This window comes from Salvelinus alpinus, chromosome 30 (genome assembly GCF_045679555.1).
Source record: "Salvelinus alpinus chromosome 30, SLU_Salpinus.1, whole genome shotgun sequence".
Classification (NCBI taxonomy): domain Eukaryota; kingdom Metazoa; phylum Chordata; class Actinopteri; order Salmoniformes; family Salmonidae; genus Salvelinus; species Salvelinus alpinus.
The window spans coordinates 11,638,037-11,659,740 of NC_092115.1; the positions used below are offsets into that span (position 1 = coordinate 11,638,037).

At 42.9% G+C, this 21,704-nt stretch overlaps 1 protein-coding gene across 2 annotated transcripts; it reads left to right on the plus strand.

Annotated features, from left to right (window-relative positions):
• Positions 1-4,133: 4,133 nt before the first annotated feature.
• Positions 4,134-17,454, plus strand: samd7 (sterile alpha motif domain containing 7). Of its 2 annotated transcripts, XM_071376726.1 has the most exons (8): positions 4,134-4,373; positions 13,784-13,919; positions 14,358-14,682; positions 15,216-15,856; positions 15,996-16,117; positions 16,414-16,524; positions 16,703-16,958; positions 17,329-17,454. In XM_071376726.1, exons 2-7 carry the CDS (start codon positions 13,817-13,819, stop codon positions 16,955-16,957), a joined length of 1,557 nt encoding a protein of 518 aa, XP_071232827.1. In that variant the 5' UTR covers positions 4,134-4,373; positions 13,784-13,816; the 3' UTR covers position 16,958; positions 17,329-17,454. The 2 variants fall into 2 exon arrangements, with proteins under 2 accessions (XP_071232827.1, XP_071232826.1); XM_071376725.1 differs by lacking the exon at positions 4,134-4,373 and adding an exon at positions 11,534-11,632 and having other exon boundaries at positions 16,703-17,454.
• The last annotated feature ends 4,250 nt before the right edge of the window (positions 17,455-21,704 follow it).

Sequence of the window (21,704 nt, forward strand, 5' to 3'; positions counted from 1 at the left end):
AGGCTATTGTTTATATGTGTTTCACAGCATGCTGCTGATTGGAGGCTCACATTAACGTCCCGGAACAGAGCGAATGGAATCGGATCAAACACACGGAAACCATGTTTTTGATGTATTTGATACCATTCCACTAATTACTCTCCAGCCATTACCACGAGTCAGTCCTCCCTAATTTAGGTTCCACCAACATCCGGTGATGTGTATTTCACATTATTTTGAGGTAAAAACCAGAGTGTAATTCTATACTATTTTATTATATATTTTTTATTTTAAAAAATTATCCCAGCCACCGTCCCCACAGGAGGGCTTTTGCCTTTTGGTAGGCCGTCATTGTAAATAAGAATTTGTTCTTAATTGACTTGCCTACTTAAAGCCTAGTGGTTAGAGCGTTGGACTAGTAATTGAAAAGTTGCAAGATCAAATCCCCGAGCTGACAAGGTAAAAATATGTTGTTCTGCCCCTGAACAAGGCAGTTAACCCACTGTTCCTAGGACGTCACTGAAAATAAGAATTTGTTCTTAACTGACTTGCCTAGTAAAATAAAACACATTTCCCATAAGCTCTGCAGTGAACAACATCTATGGGCCCTGTAATTCCATTCAGTTAACATAAGATTTGGTTGTTGTTTGTTCTCTCATTAATCCATATTATTCACTAATTGGCCCAAGTTGGGGTGCTGCATCATTTGTGGGGGATGACATGTTTACTGTTGCCTTGTTACTCTTGGTTAGACAGCTGTACATGAACCAGTCATTTACACTCCACTTTCAAAACGAATGACACACATGTCATTCCTCTCAAGGTTGAGGATAACTTGCACTATTTCTAACACTGCGTGTAATTCGAGCAACATGTTTCCCATAAGGACGTACATTGAGTGTACAAAACATTAGGAACACCTTCCTAATATTGAGTTGCACCCCCTTTTGCCCTCAGAACAGCTTCAATTCGTTGGGGCATGGACTCTACAAGGTGTCGAAAGCGTTCCACAGGGATGCTGGCCCTTGATGACTCCAATGCTTCCCATAGTTGTGTCAAGTTGGCTGGATGTCCTTTGGTTGGTGGACCATTCTTGATACATACGGGAAAATGTTGAGCATGAAAAACCCAGCAGAATTGCAGTTCTTGACACAAACCGGTGCGCCTGGCACCTACTACCATACCCCGTTCAAAGGCACTTAAATATTTTGTCTTGCTCATTCACCCTCTGAATGGCACACACACAATCCATGTCTCAATTGTCTCAAAGCTCAACTGTCCCCTCCCCTTCATCTACACTGATTGAAGTGGAATTAACAGGTGACATCAATAAGGGATCATATATTTCACCTGGATTCACCTGGTCAGTGTATGTCATGGAAATAGCAGGTGTTCCTAATGTTTAGTACACTGCCCATTACATTTTCTGCAAATTAAACTTTTTGGGGGAACAGATTGTTTTGATAAAATGCTGCTACTTTTCCTTCCTATATGATTTGATTACACTACATAAACGCCTGGTCTTTTGTCAAATTTGCACAATGATAGGTCACTCCAAGGTCACTCCGATTAACCAAATGGTGACTTACATGTGGCTATGGCGTGCTTGGCCCCCGCAATTGCTGCTTGCAGCTATATATATTCTTTATAACTGATATTCCAAGAGGGGGCTCTGCATCATTCATGGGGGATTAAATGTTTACTGTTTCCTTGTTATCCTTGTATTCCTGTTCAAGAAAGTTTGGAATTTTGTAATGTTCAACATTTCAAATTCATGGAATTTTTAAAATTCAACTGACAGTTGATACAAGACTCAAAATGACAGTCTGTAAAACCTGGAGGATTTACAAACTGTTTTTCAAATTGAGGTAAGCAAGCAAAGCATTTAATGTATAATGTATTTAAGTTCAGAATAATATTTCTTCAAAGACCCCTTTCTGTGTTTGCAAACATTTCCAGCACGAGGGCGAGTTGGTGGCAGAACAAGGGTGACTTCCTATAGAACACCAGCAAAAAAAGCCTCTATTTACATGTTGCATGTTACTTTTGGATTATAATTGGATTTTAAGTCTCGTAAGAATGTCCTGCTTAATATAATGTTTGTGTCATCATCGCAAATCAACTGTATTATACTTTAAAAAAACACTTAAACTTCAACCAGTAAAATTGCTCAGTGGCTAGACTTTTGGTACAGCCTATTTCAATGAGTGTTAGCATTCTAGCTAACAACTGCTCCATCCAAAATAGTTATTTTGCAAAGATCACTACCAAATATAATCTTAGCGACTGTTCAAGCAAGAATCAAAACATAATTGTAAGCGTATGAGAACCCCAAAAAGTTATTTTGTTTAGAAGTAATATTTTTTTTTATCTAGGCTATGGTTGAATGGGCGCAGATGGAGCTGGTTTCTTACTGCCGCCAAGAGCATGACGTCAGTGTGTTGTGTACTGGAAAAGGGTCTACAGGAAGAAATGTATTTGTGACTTCTTGTTTTAGCACTAACAAATTTGATATTATGAAGACTGTTTAGCTAGCTAGCTAACAACTGTCGTTAGCTCGCTAAGTTAGCAAGTAATGTTATGCCAGCAGTTGGAAAGAAAACTCTGTGGTTAAATCTCTAAATGCATGATGTCACATTGTTTCAGTTGTCTACGAAGTCCATGGGCAAGTTTCCAGTATTATTAGTTGTATGTACGGGATCACATGGTACACAGCGTCCAACGAAATGCTAACTTCCTTCTCGATCTTCCTTACTTCTCAACCATGTTAAAATCTCAACTTCAACGATAGCTCAAGCCCCATCACCACCTTCATCTTAACACATCTTGAGACAAAGTTGATCTACTCTTCTTAAATAAACGGTTGAGACTGCAATTCTGGGCTTGTTTGTCTGTCTGTCTGTCTGTGTGTGTTTGTGTCTGTCTGTGTGAGTGAGTGAGTGTGTGTGTTTGTGTCTGTGTGATTTTGTGTCTGTCTGTCTGTCTGTCTGTGTGAGTGAGTGAGTGAGTGAGTGAGTGAGTGAGTGAGTGAGTGAGTGAGTGAGTGTGTCTGTCTGTCTGTCTGTCTGTCTGTCTGTCTGTCTGTCTGTCTGTCTGTCTGTCTGTCTGTCTGTCTGTCTGTCTGTCTGTCTGTCTGTCTGTCTGTCTGTCTGTCTGTCTGTCTGTCTGTCTGTCTGTCTGTCTGTCTGTCTGTCTGTCTGTCTGTCTGTGTGTGTGTGTGTGTGTGTGTGTGTGTGTGTGTGTGTGTGTGTGTGTGTGTGTGTGCGTACGTGCACAGTGACTGGAGGGTGCTAGTATGACAAACATGGCGACAGTGTAACGATCCTGAGTCCACTTAACCCTGCGGGAGCCTCATGCTCACACCTAAACTGGATAGAGAGAGCGAGAGAGAGACTGTCCACCACTGTCCCCCATGCAATAACACCCTTAGTTAGCAGAAACACCCCACCCCCCACAATACTGCACACCTAGCTGTAGACTAATCCCACGTTATCCCTCCAGGATAAAAAAAAAAAAAAGCATAATTCGAGGAACTGCACCAAGGGCCTCTGCTGTAAGCGGCTGGTGAGCACAAACTGTCAGATTAAGACGTCTGAGAGGATGATCCTGGTCACACATTTAGCAGGATTTTATTTCCTACCAAATGACCAGCTTGGATGTTTGGCCAGTGTCACTGTATGGAACTACAGAGAGTCTTAATAGTCGTGCCAAACCTAGACACCTCGTCAAAACAAAAACAACAAAAAACATGGTTGTTCTTCCCACATAACACAGTCCACACGGACAACCTTCCCTGTACTGTTAGTGGCCACCGAATGGCAGTGGTCACTTATAAGGCCTCCCCTTTTTCTGTCATCGGAAAAAGGGAGCTAAAGCATTTAGGTGTCTTAACCGCGGCCTAAAGTGCTAACAAGGGCTTAGTGAGGTAAATGTTGAAAGAGGTTTAGCCTCCCAATGCTTAATGCAGGACTCTCCTGGGAGTAATTACTGTGAAGCGCCTGGTCCGGCCGGTGCGTAGTTGGATGAGGAGATCACCCCAATGTCAGGAAATAGGGGGGGGGGGGGGTGCTTAACTCGGGAGATAAAGCCAGGCTAATGGAGTTGAGGCAAAGCGGTATTTAACATTTTTTTTTTGGTTAAGGCCGTTAGTTAACCGTTAGCTGCTGACACAGAACAGGGGTGTTGCTGATTGGCTGGTCACCACTTATCAGAGGTGTCAAGCTAGGCTGCTATACCAAGGCCCTGAGGAATCCATCAGCATCATATTTTGTGAACTCCTGACCTGAAGATACATTGTAGCTTTAAAGTTTTTTTTATTCCGTTTAACTTCTCGTTCTGTCTACTCCGTTGGGACAAGCCAGTCACAAGCTGTTCTCACTGGCAGGAACTTGAAGGTGAGTCAAATGAACTTCCCTCTGTCCTCTCTCACTCTCTCTCTCTCTCTGTTACTCTTCAACCTTCTTCTCCCTATTCCACTCTCTCATTCATTCTTCATTCTGTGTGTTTCAAAAGCTGAACACTAAAATAAGATTTTATTAAATTGAATAATGCAAAGAGCACAGTCTGTAATTTAAAAAAAATAAAATACAGTAAAACTCCTTAGAATTTGCGGAAGGTTAATTTTAAAAAGTTATTCGATTCGTAAATTTACGGATTCGTAAATTGCATATATATATATATATATATGCAATTTACGTGCATGTGGTTTTAACATACATTATTTGTTCAGTGTGGATGAACCAATGGGCGTGACCAAAATAACCATAACATTTCAATTAGATGGGAAATCACATTATCCAACATATGTTCCAAGTACTGCAGCTCACATTTCCATCATGTGCTTCACATAAATTGTGAAGTTTACTAAACGGAAATCGTCAAATAACTAAGGTTGAAGAGTCTACGTAGACTCTACATATTTTAAATTCAACAAATACACACTGTGAAATGGATTTTACAGTAGTTGCAATCAATCAATTTTTTTATATTCACAAAAGTTGTCCTTAAGGGGATAGTTCAGTGATGTATTCAAATTCGGGGTGAAATAAAATGCTAATTTTAGCATTTGTTGACTATGTTTAGTCTAACTGTGGATAACTCCCTCCCCAAAAAGTCTGGATTGCAGTCACTCCTTGTCTATAGATAGGGTTGGGTAGGTTTCTCATCTTATTCATTATGATGTTAAAGACTAAACTGATCCTAGTTCAGCACCAGGGTTGGGTAGGTTTCTCATCTTATTCATTAGGATGTTAAAGACTAAACTGATCCTAGTTCAGCACCAGGGTTGGGTAGGTTTCTCATCTTATTCATTATGATGTTAAAGACTAAACTGATCCTAGTTCAGCACCAGGGTTGGGTAGGTTTCTCATCTTATTCATCATGATGTTAAAGACTAAACTGATCCTAGTTCAGCACCAGGGTTGGGTAGGTTACTCATCTTATTCATTAGGATCTTAAAGACTAAACTGATCCTAGTTCAGCACCAGGGTTGGGTAGGTTTCTCATCTTATTCATCATGATGTTAAAGACTAAACTGATCCTAGTTCAGCACCAGGGTTGGGTAGGTTACTCATCTTATTCATTAGGATCTTAAAGACTAAACTGATCCTAGTTCAGCACCAGGGTTGGGTAGGTTTCTCATCTTATTCATCATGATGTTAAAGACTAAACTGATCCTAGTTCAGCACCAGGGTTGGGTAGGTTACTCATCTTATTCATTAGGATCTTAAAGACTAAACTGATCCTAGTTCAGCACCAGGGTTGGGTAGGTTTCTCATCTTATTCATCATGATGTTAAAGACTAAACTGATCCTAGTTCAGCACCAGGGTTGGGTAGGTTACTCATCTTATTCATTAGGATCTTAAAGACTAAACTGATCCTAGTTCAGCACCAGGGTTGGGTAGGTTTCTCATCTTATTCATTATGATGTTAAAGACTAAACTGATCCTAGTTCAGCACCAGGGTTGGGTAGGTTTCTCATCTTATTCATTAGGATGTTAAAGGCTAAACTGATCCTAGTTCAGCACCAGGGTTGGGTAGGTTACTCATCTTATTCATTAGGATCTTAAAGACTAAACTGATCCTAGTTCAGCACCAGGGTTGGGTAGGTTTCTCATCTTATTCATTATGATGTTAAAGGCTAAACTGATCCTAGTTCAGCACCAGGGTTGGGTAGGTTTCTTTCTAAATGTAATCCGTTACAGTTACCTGTCTAAAATTATAATCAGTAATATAACTTTTGGATTACTCAAACTCAGCATCCTAATCTTTTTACTTTCATTTACTTTTTGGAGTACTTTCCTCGTTAGAACAAGACAAAAAGTATCTATCAAACGCATTTAGTGTGTCATCATCTGACTTGTGGTCAGACTCGCTTAGGAGGAACAAACTTAAACTTGCGTCTTTTTTCAACACTGAATTGAATGTCATTGAGAAAACGGAAAGGTGTCATAATGTATATTTTTTTCTCAAACATCCTTTCTGAATTTAAAAGTAATCAGAGAAGTAATCAATTCATTTTTCAAAAGTATTTGTAATCTGATTACAATATTTTTGTTTGTAGTGTAACTGATTAGTTACTTTTTTTTTTGTCATCAGATAACATGTCATTCTTTACTTCCCAACCCTGTCTATAGTCTACTTTCAGGGTAAGGAAACAAATATAAAAATATGTAAAATACTGTAGCTGAACTATCCCTTTAACTTTTTGTCTGTTGAGTTATTTTATTGTATTTATGTAAAATATTAGGTAATGATGCTGTGAACTATGCAGTTGTAGGTAGCACGGACAGTTAAAAAAAAATCTTTATTTTTTAAAACTTTGCCTCTCAAACCTGGCCTGTACTCAAATGTGCTCATCTAATTAAATCAAAATCTAATTAAAATATCAACCTCATCGATATCTAAACCTCGGGTTCATTCAAACATGCTAACAACGTGTTGATGGTCTCAGCAAAAGTATGTCTAGCATTTTGTTTGTCACTTAAGGGGATTATAACGTTCCAGACGATGCTTCTGTCTTGTCTGATATGACCTCCCCAAATGCAAGGCTTCATGTAAGTCGTCAGCAATTTTCCTTTAATTCATTCTTGTAATGAGATTAGCCCGGGCAGCCGCAAATCCAGGCACCCGGAGCTCTAGTCTTAGATACAGGCTTCCACTTGTCACATGCAGGCCAAAACTCCACTTGCTGTGTGCAAACATGTCAGATCAAATGGGGAAACTCCTAAATCTCACTGTTCGAAAAACATCAAGTTTTTAAGGTTTTTAAAAAATGTACATGTTTATCCAAATGAATGGCATTACTTTAATGGCTTGATTTCAACTGTACCATAGAATCAGCTACAGTAGGAGCTTAGTCAGTAAAGTTAGTGAGGATTGATTAACTGGGTGTCATTAGTCTAATGTTTAAGACTCCATCTAAAGGTCATCTATTACATTTTGGAGGTGACGATATAGTAATATAGTTCGTTATTTGAGTTAACTATCCCTTCAAAATACGCATTGTGGTCATTTGACCGACTTCAATATATTCGGTAACACTTTACTTGACACCCAGCGTCATAACCTGTTATAATATGGTCATAACACTGTCAAGACCCATATATTTACACCTGTTGTGACATATATTGGGTTATTCTATGGCTGGTTATGACACCTACATAAGACTGTCAAAACCCCACAAAACCTACCACACAAGGCAAAACATACCCATTACACCATAGCCTACGTGTCAACAGTATGTTTATGTTATATAGTTTTTGGGAGAAACAACCCATATTAAATTATCGTTGTAATTGCTCACACATTGATATCAGACATACACCCACCCCAATGCTGATGACTGGGATGAATGCAGGAGCAGATTTCAGGAGCAGGACAAGACACCCTCTTAGTGACTCATGACTGATGTATATATATATATACATCAGTATATATATATATATATATATATATATACACACATTTTTAACCTTTATTTAACTAGGCAAGTCAGTTGAGAACAAATTCTTATAAGGGCCTGTACATGATAGACCTATCTAGCTTATATGATTATGATGGTCAGAAAGTGTATTTTCTTAGTCCAAGTAAAGTGACACAGGATGATCATATGTCATGCTTCATGACAAATGCTTCATGACAGTGTCGTACGGTGTATTTTCTACAAGTTATTTAAAATATGATTAATTACAACATACAACAAAGGATTTATGAAACAAACTTTTAAATGAAAGGAAACTTCTCGGCAGGGAAAAAACTAATTAGAAAAATATGGGTTTTGACACTCTTGTTTAGGTGTCATAACCAGCCATAAAATAACGCAATATATGGGTCACAACAGGTGTAAATATATGGGTCATGACAGTGTTATGACCATATTATGACAGGTTATGACAAGTTAAGTCAGCTGTTATGACATATTATAACATGGTTATGACCGTGTCCTAACGTGTTTTGACACTGGGTGTCAAGTAAAGTGTTACCATTTATTCACTGTACATTGTGTGGAGAAGCGTCTATTCAACCCATCGAAAATATGACAAAAAAATATTACTGAATCGAATGATGCGCTCATTTAACAGACAGTTTCATACAAAGCGACTTACAGCACCCTCAACATACGGTAATAATAACACATATACTCACTATGTGGCCCATGTTGGAGTCAAACCCACAACACTAGTGTCTCTGCCGCCACCAAGCTCTAACGAACTGAGCCACCAAGCTCTAACGAACTGAGCCACCAAGCTCTAACGAACTGAGCCAGCAAGCTCTAACGAACTGAGCCAGCAAGCTCTAACGAACTGAGCCACCAAGCTCTAACGAACTGAGCCACCAAGCTCTAACGAACTGAGCCACCAAGCTCTAACGAACTGAGCCACCAAGCTCTAACGAACTGAGCCACCAAGCTCTAACGAACTGAGCCACCAAGCTCTAACGAACTGAGCCACCAAGCTCTAACGAACTGAGCCAGCAAGCTCTAACGAACTGAGCCAGCAAGCTCTAACGAACTGAGCCACCAAGCTCTAACGAACTGAGCCACCAAGCTCTAACGAACTGAGCCACCAAGCTCTAACAAACTGAGCCACCAAGCTCTAACGAACTGAGCCACCAAGCTCTAACGAACTGAGCCACCAAGCTCTAACAAACTGAGCCACCAAGCTCTAACAAACTGAGCCACCAAACTCTAACGAACTGAGCCACCAAGCTCTAACGAACTGAGCCACCAAGCTCTAACAAACTGAGCCACCAAGCTCTAACGAACTGAGCCACCAAGCTCTAACGAACTGAGCCACCAAGCTCTAACAAACTGAGCCACCAAGCTCTAACAAACTGAGCCACCAAACTCTAACGAACTGAGCCACCAAGCTCTAACGAACTGAGCCACCAAGCTCTAACAAACTGAGCCACCAAGCTCTAACAAACTGAGCCACCAAGCTCTAACGAACTGAGCCACCAAGCTCTAACGAACTGAGCCACCAAGCTCTAACGAACTGAGCCAGCAAGCTCTAACGAACTGAGCCACCAAGCTCTAACGAACTGAGCCACCAAGCTCTAACGAACTGAGCCACCAAGCTCTAACGAACTGAGCCACCAAGCTCTAACGAACTGAGCCACCAAGCTCTAACGAACTGAGCCACCAAGCTCTAACGAACTGAGCCACCAAGCTCTAACGAACTGAGCCAGCAAGCTCTAACGAACTGAGCCACCAAGCTCTAACGAACTGAGCCACCAAGCTCTAACGAACTGAGCCACCAAGCTCTAACGAACTGAGCCACCAAGCTCTAACGAACTGAGCCACCAAGCTCTAACGAACTGAGCCACCAAGCTCTAACGAACTGAGCCACCAAGCTCTAACAAACTGAGCCACCAAGCTCTAACAAACTGAGCCACCAAGCTCTAACGAACTGAGCCACCAAGCTCTAACAAACTGAGCCACCAAGCTCTAACAAACTGAGCCACCAAGCTCTAACGAACTGAGCCACCAAGCTCTAACGAACTGAGCCACCAAGTTCTAACGAACTGAGCCACCAAGCTCTAACGAACTGAGCCAGCAAGCTCTAACGAACTGAGCCACCAAGCTCTAACAAACTGAACCACCAAGCTCTAACGAACTGAGGCATTGGTATTGGTGTGTATTAGGATCCCCATTAGCCGCTGCAAAAACATCAGCTACTCTTCCTGGGGTCCACATGAAACATGACTTAATACATAGTACGGAACATTATTAGTCAAGCGCTGAAATGCATCATTTCAAAATGTTACATATCAGTACATACACACAATATCTAGGTCTAATACATAGTACAGTGCAATTACAAAACAAGATATATTAAAATGGCTGTGTCTCTTCACAGTCCACTTTGTACAGTAAGTTGTTCTTTTATCTGATTTTTGAAACTGGTTTTATCGTTAGCTTGATTTACCTGGGTTACCAGAAAGTTCCATGTAGTAATGGCTCTATTTAATACTGTGAATTTCCCGGCCTCTGCTCTGGACCTGGGGACTGTGAAGAGACCTCTAGTTGCATGTCTTATGTTGTACAGATGCGTGTCCGAACTGTGTGCCAGCTGCTTGAACAAACAGTTTGTTACCTTCAACACGTTAATACCTCGCCATAAAGACCAATAGTGATGCAGTCAATCACTCCTCAACTTTGAGACAGGAGAGATTGACAAGCATGTTACTGACACTTTCCCTCCGTGTACATCTAAGTGCAATACGTGCTGCTTTGTTCTGGACCAACTGCGATTTTCTAAACACTTGTAGCAGGCTGATTGTTTGGCTGTTTGAACCATTACAGGGTGCTCTGCTATTCTTGGGTGGCGGAATGACCTTTGCCCCCCCTCCACGTCTGAGGGCACACATCGTCTTCTAGGCTTAAATTGTATTCCGCTATCAACCTCAGCAATGTACCATCCAGGTTGTCGGTACCAGGTGGTTTGTCCTTATTTATAGATAGCAACCATTTTGTTCACCTCTTCCACACCCACTTTGTAGAACTCAAAACTACAGTGCTTGTCCTTCCTTATTTGGTCCATTATGCGTGAATATGAAGGCTCAGAATTTGTTGTTTGACCATCAAATATTTTTCACGTCTTTAACATAGGAATCATTGTAAAACCTCTTGTATAATCGTTTAAACACAATTTTAGGTCCAGTCTTTGGAGTATTATTTTTTCTAGTTAATAAGGCTATTATGATCGCTACATCTGATGGGTGTGGATACAGCTCTAGAGCAGATTTCTGTAACATTAGTAAAGATGTGATCAATACACGTGGATGATTTAGTTACAGTTCTGTTTGTAAATACCCTGGTAGGTTGACTGATTACTTGGACCACATTGCAACAGGCATTTCACTGAATTGTACAGTAGTTACTCGGCTTTATGGCAAGTCCTAGTGTGTGCTGCAATAGGGGCCAGGCCTCTCTGGCTTCCCTCGGACTCTTCTTGGTTCAAGTTCATACAAGCCCTACTCTTCCTGTATAAGATTAATTACTGAGTACAAGCTGTTTTTCCAGCTGAGCGCTATACCTCAAAGACTAGTATCCCCTCTTCTGACTGGTAGTTCAGTGATAATAGTAGGGATAGGCTTGAATGTACAGTAGTCTGTTTGTTGTTTCGTAGCGTTGGTTTGGTCACTAACCGGGTGAGTTTTCATTCATTTATACACGCATAGACATACTTATACTCATAGACATACTCACTTTACCGCTATCTACATGTACAAATTACCTCGACTAACCTGTACCCCCGCACATTGACTCGGTACCGGTACCCCCTGTATATAGCCTCGTTATTGTTATTTTATTGTTACTTAAAAAAAAAAACTTTAGTTAATTTAGTAAATATTTTCTTAACTCTATTTTCTTAAAAATGCATTGTTGGGTTAAGTAAGCATTTCACGGTAAGGTCTACACCTGTTGTATTCGGATCATGTGACAAATAAAATGTGATTTAATTTATACTGACATTCACACAGGCAAAATGACACTATGACGCAATAGATTTTTCTCACACTCACATTATGGAGACATTGGACACGCAAACTCTTAGTACACAAAATACTGTACTCAACACAGATCCCCCCCCTAAAAAAACACTTATGAAAATGTACAGTCAGGCTACCTGACGAGGACAGATAAAACCTTGAACCGTCCATGTATTAATTCACTATGGTGTATGTCATCTTTTTAAAATGTTTTCTCTTCTTACCTCTATCTGTCCCTGTGTATATTTGCCGAGTTTAATAGATGAAAGATAAAAGGTTGTGTGGAGAGTGACATTGGTGGCAGGGACCAGGGTGGCCATGCGTGCGTGTGGCGCCACATATTTCCCCATAAACCAATTTCCCTCCACCAGATTTATCCCCCAAGGTGTTTTCAGGACATCTCAAGGGGCTGATGGAGGCTAATAGGCTTATCACTCAAGGTGTATTGTCTGGTGTGCTTACAGGCAAGGTTTGCTGAGGTAAAACTCCTAAACGCCCGGATTACCTCCAACACATCCCTTTAAAGTGCTGTATAGTCAGGATTTAGCTAATCGGATAGTGGGGGGAGGGAGGGCCAGGTTGGAAGACACACGGGTCAGCAGATGTTCTCGGGGCCTGGCAGACTAGATGGGACTAACAGGAGGATTACTGGAGCCCAGATTAGATGGGTCTGTGGGGGAACTTTAGGGGACTGTGGGGTAATACGGTACACGACTGACTGGGGCTAAGGGCTGCTAACGGTCAGGAATAGGCTGGATCTTATGGGGGGGATATTTAGGCAAGTGTATTTTGTCAGGGGTGTGTATCTAGACACACACACACATGCATGCACACACACACACACCATAAAGGAGAGATACCCAGTCATTTCAGTAACGCCATGACCACAGTTATTTCAGAGACACCTCTGACATTGTTTATTGTAGCAGGATTGTTGTTGTAGCAGAGAGAAAGAGGTATATGGAGGCAGAAAATGTTCCAATGTTCCTTCTGCTCTGTGGTGAATCTAGAGTCTAGACAGTATTCCTCAATCGTCGATATAGCTTTGGTTGCTCCACCGAAACTTCATTGTCACCTTTGACAAGTTTCTTCTTTTTTTTTTTATCTCAATGTCATCAGTCTGTCTCTCTCTCTCTCCCTTAAAGACCATTGATGAAAACATGCTCAGCAATGATTAGCAATCCTCACATGCCTATTAAGTGTACTAGTTATGGTAGTATTGTAACGGAAGGGATTATTGATCGACAGTACACACGTGATCACTGACAAGTAGTAGCCTAATCTTTTCTGAGACCTGAGGACTTATGTTGCATCCCTCTTGGGCTATAACTTAGTTAATTGGTGCTAACACGGTCTTGAGTCACACCAACCACCCATGTTTGAAATCTATCTGTTCAGTTACATCAGCACACAGTAACTGTATGCCATCATTTTATCATAGAGGACCTTTCAATGTATAGGTCATGGTTGCCTCCTAGTGGTGAAATATGTAAATGACAAGCAATATAAAGAAGGTTGCTAATAGGGTACTTAACTAAGACTAATTAACACTAATCTGCTCAAAACCACTTGACCTTTTTTTGTACTGGGCAAGTGCGGTCTTTCCTGTAGCAGGTATATGTAAGCAAGGTTCCTTCCTTCTTAAAGGACCAATTAGATTAAAACAAGTACTTGAAAACCGACTAAATCACTGTTAGCTAACCATCTGAGGGACCAGTCAGCAATATCCCAGGGACCAATGCTGGTCCACGGGCCACAGGTTGACAAACACTGGTGTTAAATACTAATCTCCTCATCTCGGTTCCACAGAGAGGCAGTTTCCTAGAGGTCAGAGGTCAGGCCATGACCCCGAGGGAGCAGCTGAGAAAGATGTCAGCGATGGGGGAGCAGGGGGCTCTGGATGAGAAACACTGGTATCGCCTGGTCAACGGCATGTCTGCTGGAGGTAAGGTTGATCCACCTGGCTTGAATCTGTATGTCTCAAGGCTATGTTAGCCTGCTGAGTTAAAGTCCTAGGTATTAGCTCGTTCATCCTTGCCTCGACAATTCACTCAACCTAACCAAGAGCATTCATACTATTTCTGACCTTAGAGCCAGGAGCTTTTCACTGACCTAGGTAATTGCTGGGGCCCAGAACTTTACCTGATCAGGTCACATAGTCAGTAGAAACTTTGGGCCCTAGTTCTATATCGACTTCTAAATGGCGTGACACATCCACCATCGAATGCTAGGTATTTCAGAAGGTTAGGTATTTCACTAGTCCTGCATGTTGGAGCTCGAAGCCTATGATTTTCACTGTACCCTGCAATCACACCTGCAACCCTGTACATGTGACTATTAAACACTCTGAATCTGAATCGTGTTGCGTTGTGTTGCGTCGCAGAGCTACGTCAGCGGCAGGAGATGATGATGAGGAATCAGATGACCATGACTCCTCAGATCCTGGCCCAGGGACAGCAGAGGCTACAGGGGGTGCCCACCCAGTTTGAGCCCCGCTTCATGGAAAGAGAGCTAGCTCCTCCCTCTGAGATGGTATCTTCTGAGGTCAGGCAGATGCACATGGGGGGTCACCTCGGTCCGCCCATGCCCCCACACCCTGGTATACCTGGCAGGGGCTTCCCTGGAGCTGGCTATAGCTTCATGCCCTCAGAGCCCATGGAAACAGTTGCCCGGCGACAGGAGCTCATCCACAAGCAGAACATCGCCAGGTACGGTCTGACATTGACCTGCAGCTGCATGTTACAGGGCATGTCAAAGTACACGTCATGAACTGTAGGGCTTTGGAAATCATAGCCCTCCCTTTTACGGGCCCCTTCAACTTAATACCAAGAGCCTGTTTTATGCACTACATTACAGAGCAGTTGGCAGATATGATTTGATTAAATACAGAGCCCATGTGACCTAGAAATGTGTATTGTTATATATATATGTAGTGTTTTGTTATGTCTGATTGGTGTATTGTTATATCTAACTGGTGTGTGTTACGTCTGATTGAGGTATTGGTAGGTCTGATTGGTGTAGTGTTGTTCCGATTGGTGTATTGTTACGTCTCATTGGTGTGGTGTTACGTCTGATTGGTGTATTGTTACGTCTGATTGGTGTAGTGTTGTTCCGATTGGTGTATTGTTACGTCTGATTGGTGTAGTGTTGTTCCGATTGGTGTATTGTTACGTCTGATTGGTGTGTTACGTCTGATTGGTATGTTGTTATGTCTAACTGGTTTGTATTGGTTGTTTTTCAGGATGGAGATGAATGCCATCCTCCACCAGAAGGAGATGGAGAACGCGCATCAGAAGGGTCTGATGGGTATGGAGGCGCCCATGATGTACCAGTCCAACGCCATGGCGTTCCGAGGGCGCCAGCGCCTCCCAGACGGCCACGATGTCTTCGTCCACCGCACCACCCTGGAGGAAATGCAGGCCAACAGCCTCCTGATGTCCTCCAGCCCCTATCCACCAATCAGCACGCTGCAGAGGGAGAGGAGCCGCAGGGCCGGTCGCAGGGCAACGAATCACAAGAGCGCAGAGAGCCACGCATCGGGCCCAAAGGGCCAATCGGAGGACAAGAGCGTGGAGCAGAGTCCCGGCGGTGCCTCGGGAGAGGAGAAAGAGGCGGAGGGGAAAATGGACATGGGAGGGGAGGCGGCCAGCAAACAACATCAAACCAAAATGGATGCACAGCTCTCGGCGGGCAGCAGGAAGAGCTACAAGGAGGAGGAGCAGGGCCTGCGCAAGGCCTGCATAAACAGTCAAGATGGCTGCCCTGACGTTACCAACTGCAACAGTGGGGCAAGTGACAAAGACATGCCTGGCCAATGCTCTGCGTTCCAGTATCCCTCCGCCAGTGGACCTATCCCAGGCATGCCTTACATGTTCCCTCATGGTGGGTCTACTTTCTACAGTCTTATTTTGATCAAAACACTCAGGGGTTTGTGCTGCTGTCTTTGATTTGATTTGTGTCATTTATTTGACCAAGGATAGATGTGAGCCGTATGTGTGCTCACACACTTTGTTTTGATCAGGGCACCCCAATCTCTTTCTCAACGGAGAAGATATGTCCTCTATCCAAGACCTTAGGAAGTGGACAGTGGACGACGTGTACAACTTCATCAACAACATACCCAGCTGCTCTGAATATGCTCAGGTTGGTGTCTTTTCCTGGTCATGATCAAAACAGTGACTTCCTGCTTACAAAAATCAACAACAACAGACTTCAAATCTGCCAGGACTGTCACTGTTGTCTCGTAACAGTTTGCACCCTCCCTCAAGGTAGTCCCACTTTGCAGGTTTGAATTCTGTTGTTGGTGATTTTTGTAAACAGAAAGTTGCCTTGCTGTATATAATGTCATACTGCTGCATCTAGCTTTTAAAGAACGTTCTTCTAACTGGTAAAACGTTCCTGTATTCCTCCTCCTCATCTTACCTGATTATTCCCTGCAGACGTTCAAGGACCACGTGATAGATGGGGAGACGTTGCCGCTCCTGACAGAAGACCATCTACTGGACACCATGGGACTGAAGCTGGGTCCTGCACTCAAGATACGATCACAGGTAGACAAACCATCAAACAAATTCGGACAGCAGACCAAAAGATTTTCAAGTGCTGTCTATTTAATTTTCAATGGATTAAATATTTGCAAACCATTTTTGGGAAAAAAGTATAGATGCTCGTTGTTTCAGCACATTGTTTATTATAATACCTTATGGCATCTCTCTCTGTCCCACCCAGGTGTCTCGACGGCTAGGCAGCATGTTTTATATGATGAACCTCCCGCTCGCCGCCGCCGCCGCCGCCGCTCTGCAGGCCGCCCCTGAGAAGGCAGGAGGAGGCCGATCGTCAGAGATCAGCTCCCCTGTTAACTGTAACAGTGTGGAGATGATGGGCAGCCCGTGTACCAGAGACCCAGAGGGCCTGAAACCAACCGACTCCCTCCCAGAGACTGACAACCCCTCTCCCCCTTCGGCCAGCAGTGGAACTGTCTGAGGTATCAGTGTGTGGGAGAAGAGTCGTCAGCCAGTGGCTCAGATCCAAGTCGACCACTAGCCCCTACCACATACACATAGACACATACCCTCTAAGGACTTCATGTAGATTTTTAAGCATTGGATGGGTATAAGTGATATAGTAATAGCTGCATCTTGTCCTCTGATTGGCTAGATGGAATTGTGTTTCAGACCAAAGTGTTCCAGCCCAAAGAGCTGCTTTTAAGCTGCTAACCATTTCCATCAGGCAATGGTGTTCACTTTTCTAGTGTGTGTCCTGCAGTGTTTAAACTGCTAGGTATATGATGGCATTTTTTGTATGTATTTAGTTACAGTTGAAATGTTTGGTACTTTTTTTCCACCATGTTTCAGATTCAAGATGGAGGCAGTAAACCCCAAGCCAGTAGAAATATAGATGGCTTGATGAAGAATGGGAAGAACACTGAATATACACCTCTGTGTTTGAGGGGAAAATAAACTGTATTTTGTAAAAGTTAATGCATTAATTGTGTTTTTGTAGCATAATGCTTTCCAATGAATATGTGTGATATTACCACTTTTAATGAATATAAATGATTGATTTTAATGTCACAATGTAGCCTATCAAATCACATTTTTTTTTATACGTTTTCTACGTTTTCTGCTTCAGTATGGAAACAATTTTTAGGTAGCAATGGACACTGAACATCAATCATATAAATAATTTATACGTAGATAGCTGCACTTTATCTGAAATTGTACAGTTGGGATTCATCCTGTTTATCTACATTCAGGGGTGGACTGGAACCAGAAATCGGCCCCGGAATTTCTAAAACACCGGCCCATTTCTTTCCTTGAGGCTCCCATTATTAGCCAGATATTGATCAAGTTAGACAGGCCCACTGGGCACATTTTTTTTATCAGCCCATCTGGCATTTGCCCGAAATGCCAGAGGGCCAGTCCACCCGTGTACATTAGAATGAACACCCTTGACCCCGTCATTTGAGATAGTGGTGGTAAGGCTATTTCAAATTCAAAACACATGCTTTGATACTAACAGTAGACAAATATAATTACCATAAGATAACATTATTATTACAAGGTGGTTAATTCGATATGATTTCTCGAAGAAGGGTCTCTTGTTGAAGAAACTCACCTTTCAAAATAGAAAAGGGGAATTTGGAATGGTCCATGCTACCCGGGATCCTAGGGACATCCAAACCCCATTGAAGTTTACATTTAAAATGGTTAATGGTTAAATGGTTAAAAAGGTTTACGGTTAAAGTTAGGCTAAGTGTAGGATTTAAGGCCCTTGCCTTTTGGCTGATCCATTTGTGGTTTCAGGTGTGGGTGAAAACCGAGTTGGGTGCTGTGGAATCAGTGAGGGTAACCAGAAGTGGTCTTGTGATAATTGTTTGTGTTTCTGCTGGTCAGAAGGAGCAAGTGCTCCGTGTTAAATGAATAGGGGCACCGAGATGTGATTTTGCTCTCAAGAAAAAGGCTCCATTGAAAGGAGTGATTACTTTGGTAGCGGTAAATGTGAAAGCTGACCAACTGACAGGGAAGATTCCCGGTGTTTGTGATGCTCGTCGATTAGACAGGGTGGCGTGATTGGTGGAACAGAAGAGTCATTGTCTGTTCTTTTGAGTTTTGATGTTGAGTTTTTGCCTGACAAATTGATGTTAGGATATATAAGTTATCCTGTACGAGCTTTTGTGCCGAATACATTACGTTGTTACAGGTGTCAAGCTTATGGGCGTGTGGCAACAGTGTGTAGGAGGGAGGTTCCTAGGTGTGAGAAGTGTGCAGAAGGGCATGAGACAAAGGACTGTGTACCATTGGGGAAAGTAGTGGTATGTGGTAATTGTAGGGGTGCTCATGGGGCTGGGGATCAGAAATGTCCCGTGTGAGAGAGGCAGGTTGAGGTTTCCAGGGTTAGAGTAGTGCAGAAGTTGTCATATGCTGAAGCAGTGAAGAAAGTAGAGGAAGATGAGTCAAGGGGGAGGGATCCTGAGAGGAGTGGTGTGAGTAGCAGATCTGTACCAGTACAGAGGGATAAACCAACAAGTGATATACACTACTGTTCAAAAGGTTGGGGTCACTTAGAAATGTCCCTGTTTTTGAAAGAAAAGCAATTTTTTTGTACGTTTAAAATAACATCAAATTGATCAGAAATACATTGTAGACATTTTTAATGTTGTAAATGACTATTGTAGCTGGAAACGGCAGATCTTTAATGAAATATCTACATAGGCGTACAGAGGCCCATTATTAGCAACCATCACTCCTGTGTTCCAATGGCACGTTGTGTTATCTAATCCAAGTTTATCATTTTAAAAGGCTAATTGATCATTAGAAAACCCTTTTGCAATTATGTTAGCACAGCTGAAAACTGTTGTGCTGATTAATGAAGCAATAAAACTGGCCTTCTTTAGACTAGTTGAGCATCTGGAGCATCAGCATTTGTGGGTTCGATTACAGGCTCAAAATGGCCAGAAACAAAGAACTTTCTTCTGAAACTCGTCAGTCTATTCTTGTTCTGAGAAATGAAAGCTATTCCATGCGAGAAATTGCCAAGAAACTGAAGATCTCGTACAGCACTGTGTACTACTCCCTTCACAGAACAGCTCAAACTGTCTCTAACCAGAATAGAAAGAGGAGTGGGAGGCCCCAGTGCACAACTGAGCAAGAGGACAAGTACATTAGAGTGTCTAGTTTGAGAAACAGACGCCTCACAAGTCCTCAACTGGCAGCTTCCTTAAATAGTACCCGCAAAACACCAGTCTCAACGTCAACAGTGAAGAGGCGACTTGGAGAGAGTGGAGGGCCAGGATAGAAGTAAGGTAATGTGGTGTGGGGATTTTAAAGCCCACAACACGCTCTGGGGGGACGGGGACGGATGGATGGAAATGGCCAAGTGATGGAAAATCTGATAGAAGTTAAAGATCTGGTGTGCCTGAATGATGGCCGAGGGACCAGGATTGATGTAGACACAGGGAAAGAGTCTGCCTTGGACCTCACTCTGGTATCTAGTGCGATGGCAGGAATATGTGAGTGGGAGGTATGGGAGGAGTCGACAGTAGGGAGTGATCATTAACCCATAGTATGCACAGTAGGCCAGAGGGAGGAGGAGGTGTCAGTGGATGGAGTAGGCAGGTGGGTGTTTGAAAGGGCAAAGTGGGATCAGTTTCATGAGTTAAGTGAGCGGGTGATGTCTCGGGTGGATATGAGAGGAGATGTGGATAGTATGAATAACTGGGTGAGAACAGCGTTAGTGTGGGCAGCTACTGAGGTGATACCTAAGAGTTCAGGGAGAAGGAGGAGGAGGAGGAAAGCAGTCCCGTGGTGGACGGAGGAGTGTGGGGAAATGGTGAGGAGTAGGAACAGGGCATTTGGAGTACTGAAAAGGACACATAACTTTCAACATCTGATTCAGTATAAGCAGGCCCAGGCTCTGGTGAGGAGAACTATACGTCAGGCAAACAGGTCATATTGGCGTCGGTTCTGTTGGAAGGGCGACACCAGTGAGAGAAGTGTAGGGGATGATTAAGAGGATGAGTGGGGTCAGAAGGGAGTGGGATTATCCAGTGTTGACGAGTGGGGAGGATGTGGCAGTAACAGATGAGGAGAAGGTAGAGATGATGTCCAAAGCGTTTGTCCAAGTGCATAGCTTGGCAAATTGGTCAGAGGAGGGGCAGAGGGGGAGATATGTAATGAGAGAGGAGCATCTTGGAGTGCTGGATAGGATGTAAAGGATGTGTTGAATGCACCATTTACCATGGCAGAGGTGAAGATGGCAATAGGTAAGGCTGGGTTAACTTCACCTGGGAAAGATGAGGTGTGCTATATTATTTTGGCCCATCTTAGTAATGAAGCACTGGACAAGTTATTGGTGTTGTACAACAGAGTGTGGGAGGAGTGGAAACTACCAGGCAGCTGGAAGGAAGCAGTAGCGAAACCAATCCGGAAGCCAGGGAAGGACCCAACGAGGCCAACAAGCTATCGGCCAATAGCCTTAACATCACATGTATGTAAGATTATGGAGCGTATGATAACGGAGCTTGTTAATCAATCTTGACATTATGGGGGTAGGAGGAAGAACAAACGTACAACTGGATAAAGGATTTCCTGTTTGGAAGGTCTATCCAGGTGAGGGTGGGGAAGTCACTATCAGGCAGCTACATGGTGGATAATGGCCCACCGCAGGGGAGTGTGACTAGTCCTCTGTTGTTCTCAATCATGATCAATGATGTTTACTCTCAGGTACAGCCAGATATTGGGAGGTCGTTATTTGCAGATGATGGGGACTTATGGAAAATTTGGAAGAAATGTGCCATATATAGTCAGGAAGGTACAGGAAGCAATTGATAAGGTAGAGCAGTGGGCATTCATGTGGGGATTCAGGTTCTCTGTAGAGAACTCAGACAGTGTTCATTACCAGGAGGAAGGTGGGTGATGAGGTATGCTTGAGGTTATATGGGAGAAACTTGGAGAGCGTGGGGCCTTCAGGTTCCTTGGGGTGTACTTTGACAATAGACTGACCTGGGCAGAACACATTGAGAGAGTGGTGGGAAAGAGTAAGGTGCTAAATGTGATGCGCTGTCTGACGGGGAAGGAGTGGGGGGGGGGGGGGGTTCCTCATTCAGCACCATGTATGTTGCATTGATCCGATGGATCAAGGACTCAGAATATGTAGTGGGGCGTTTTGGACGTCCCCAGTGGCTGCACTACAGATGGAGATGGGGGAAATTCCATTGCAGATTAGGAGA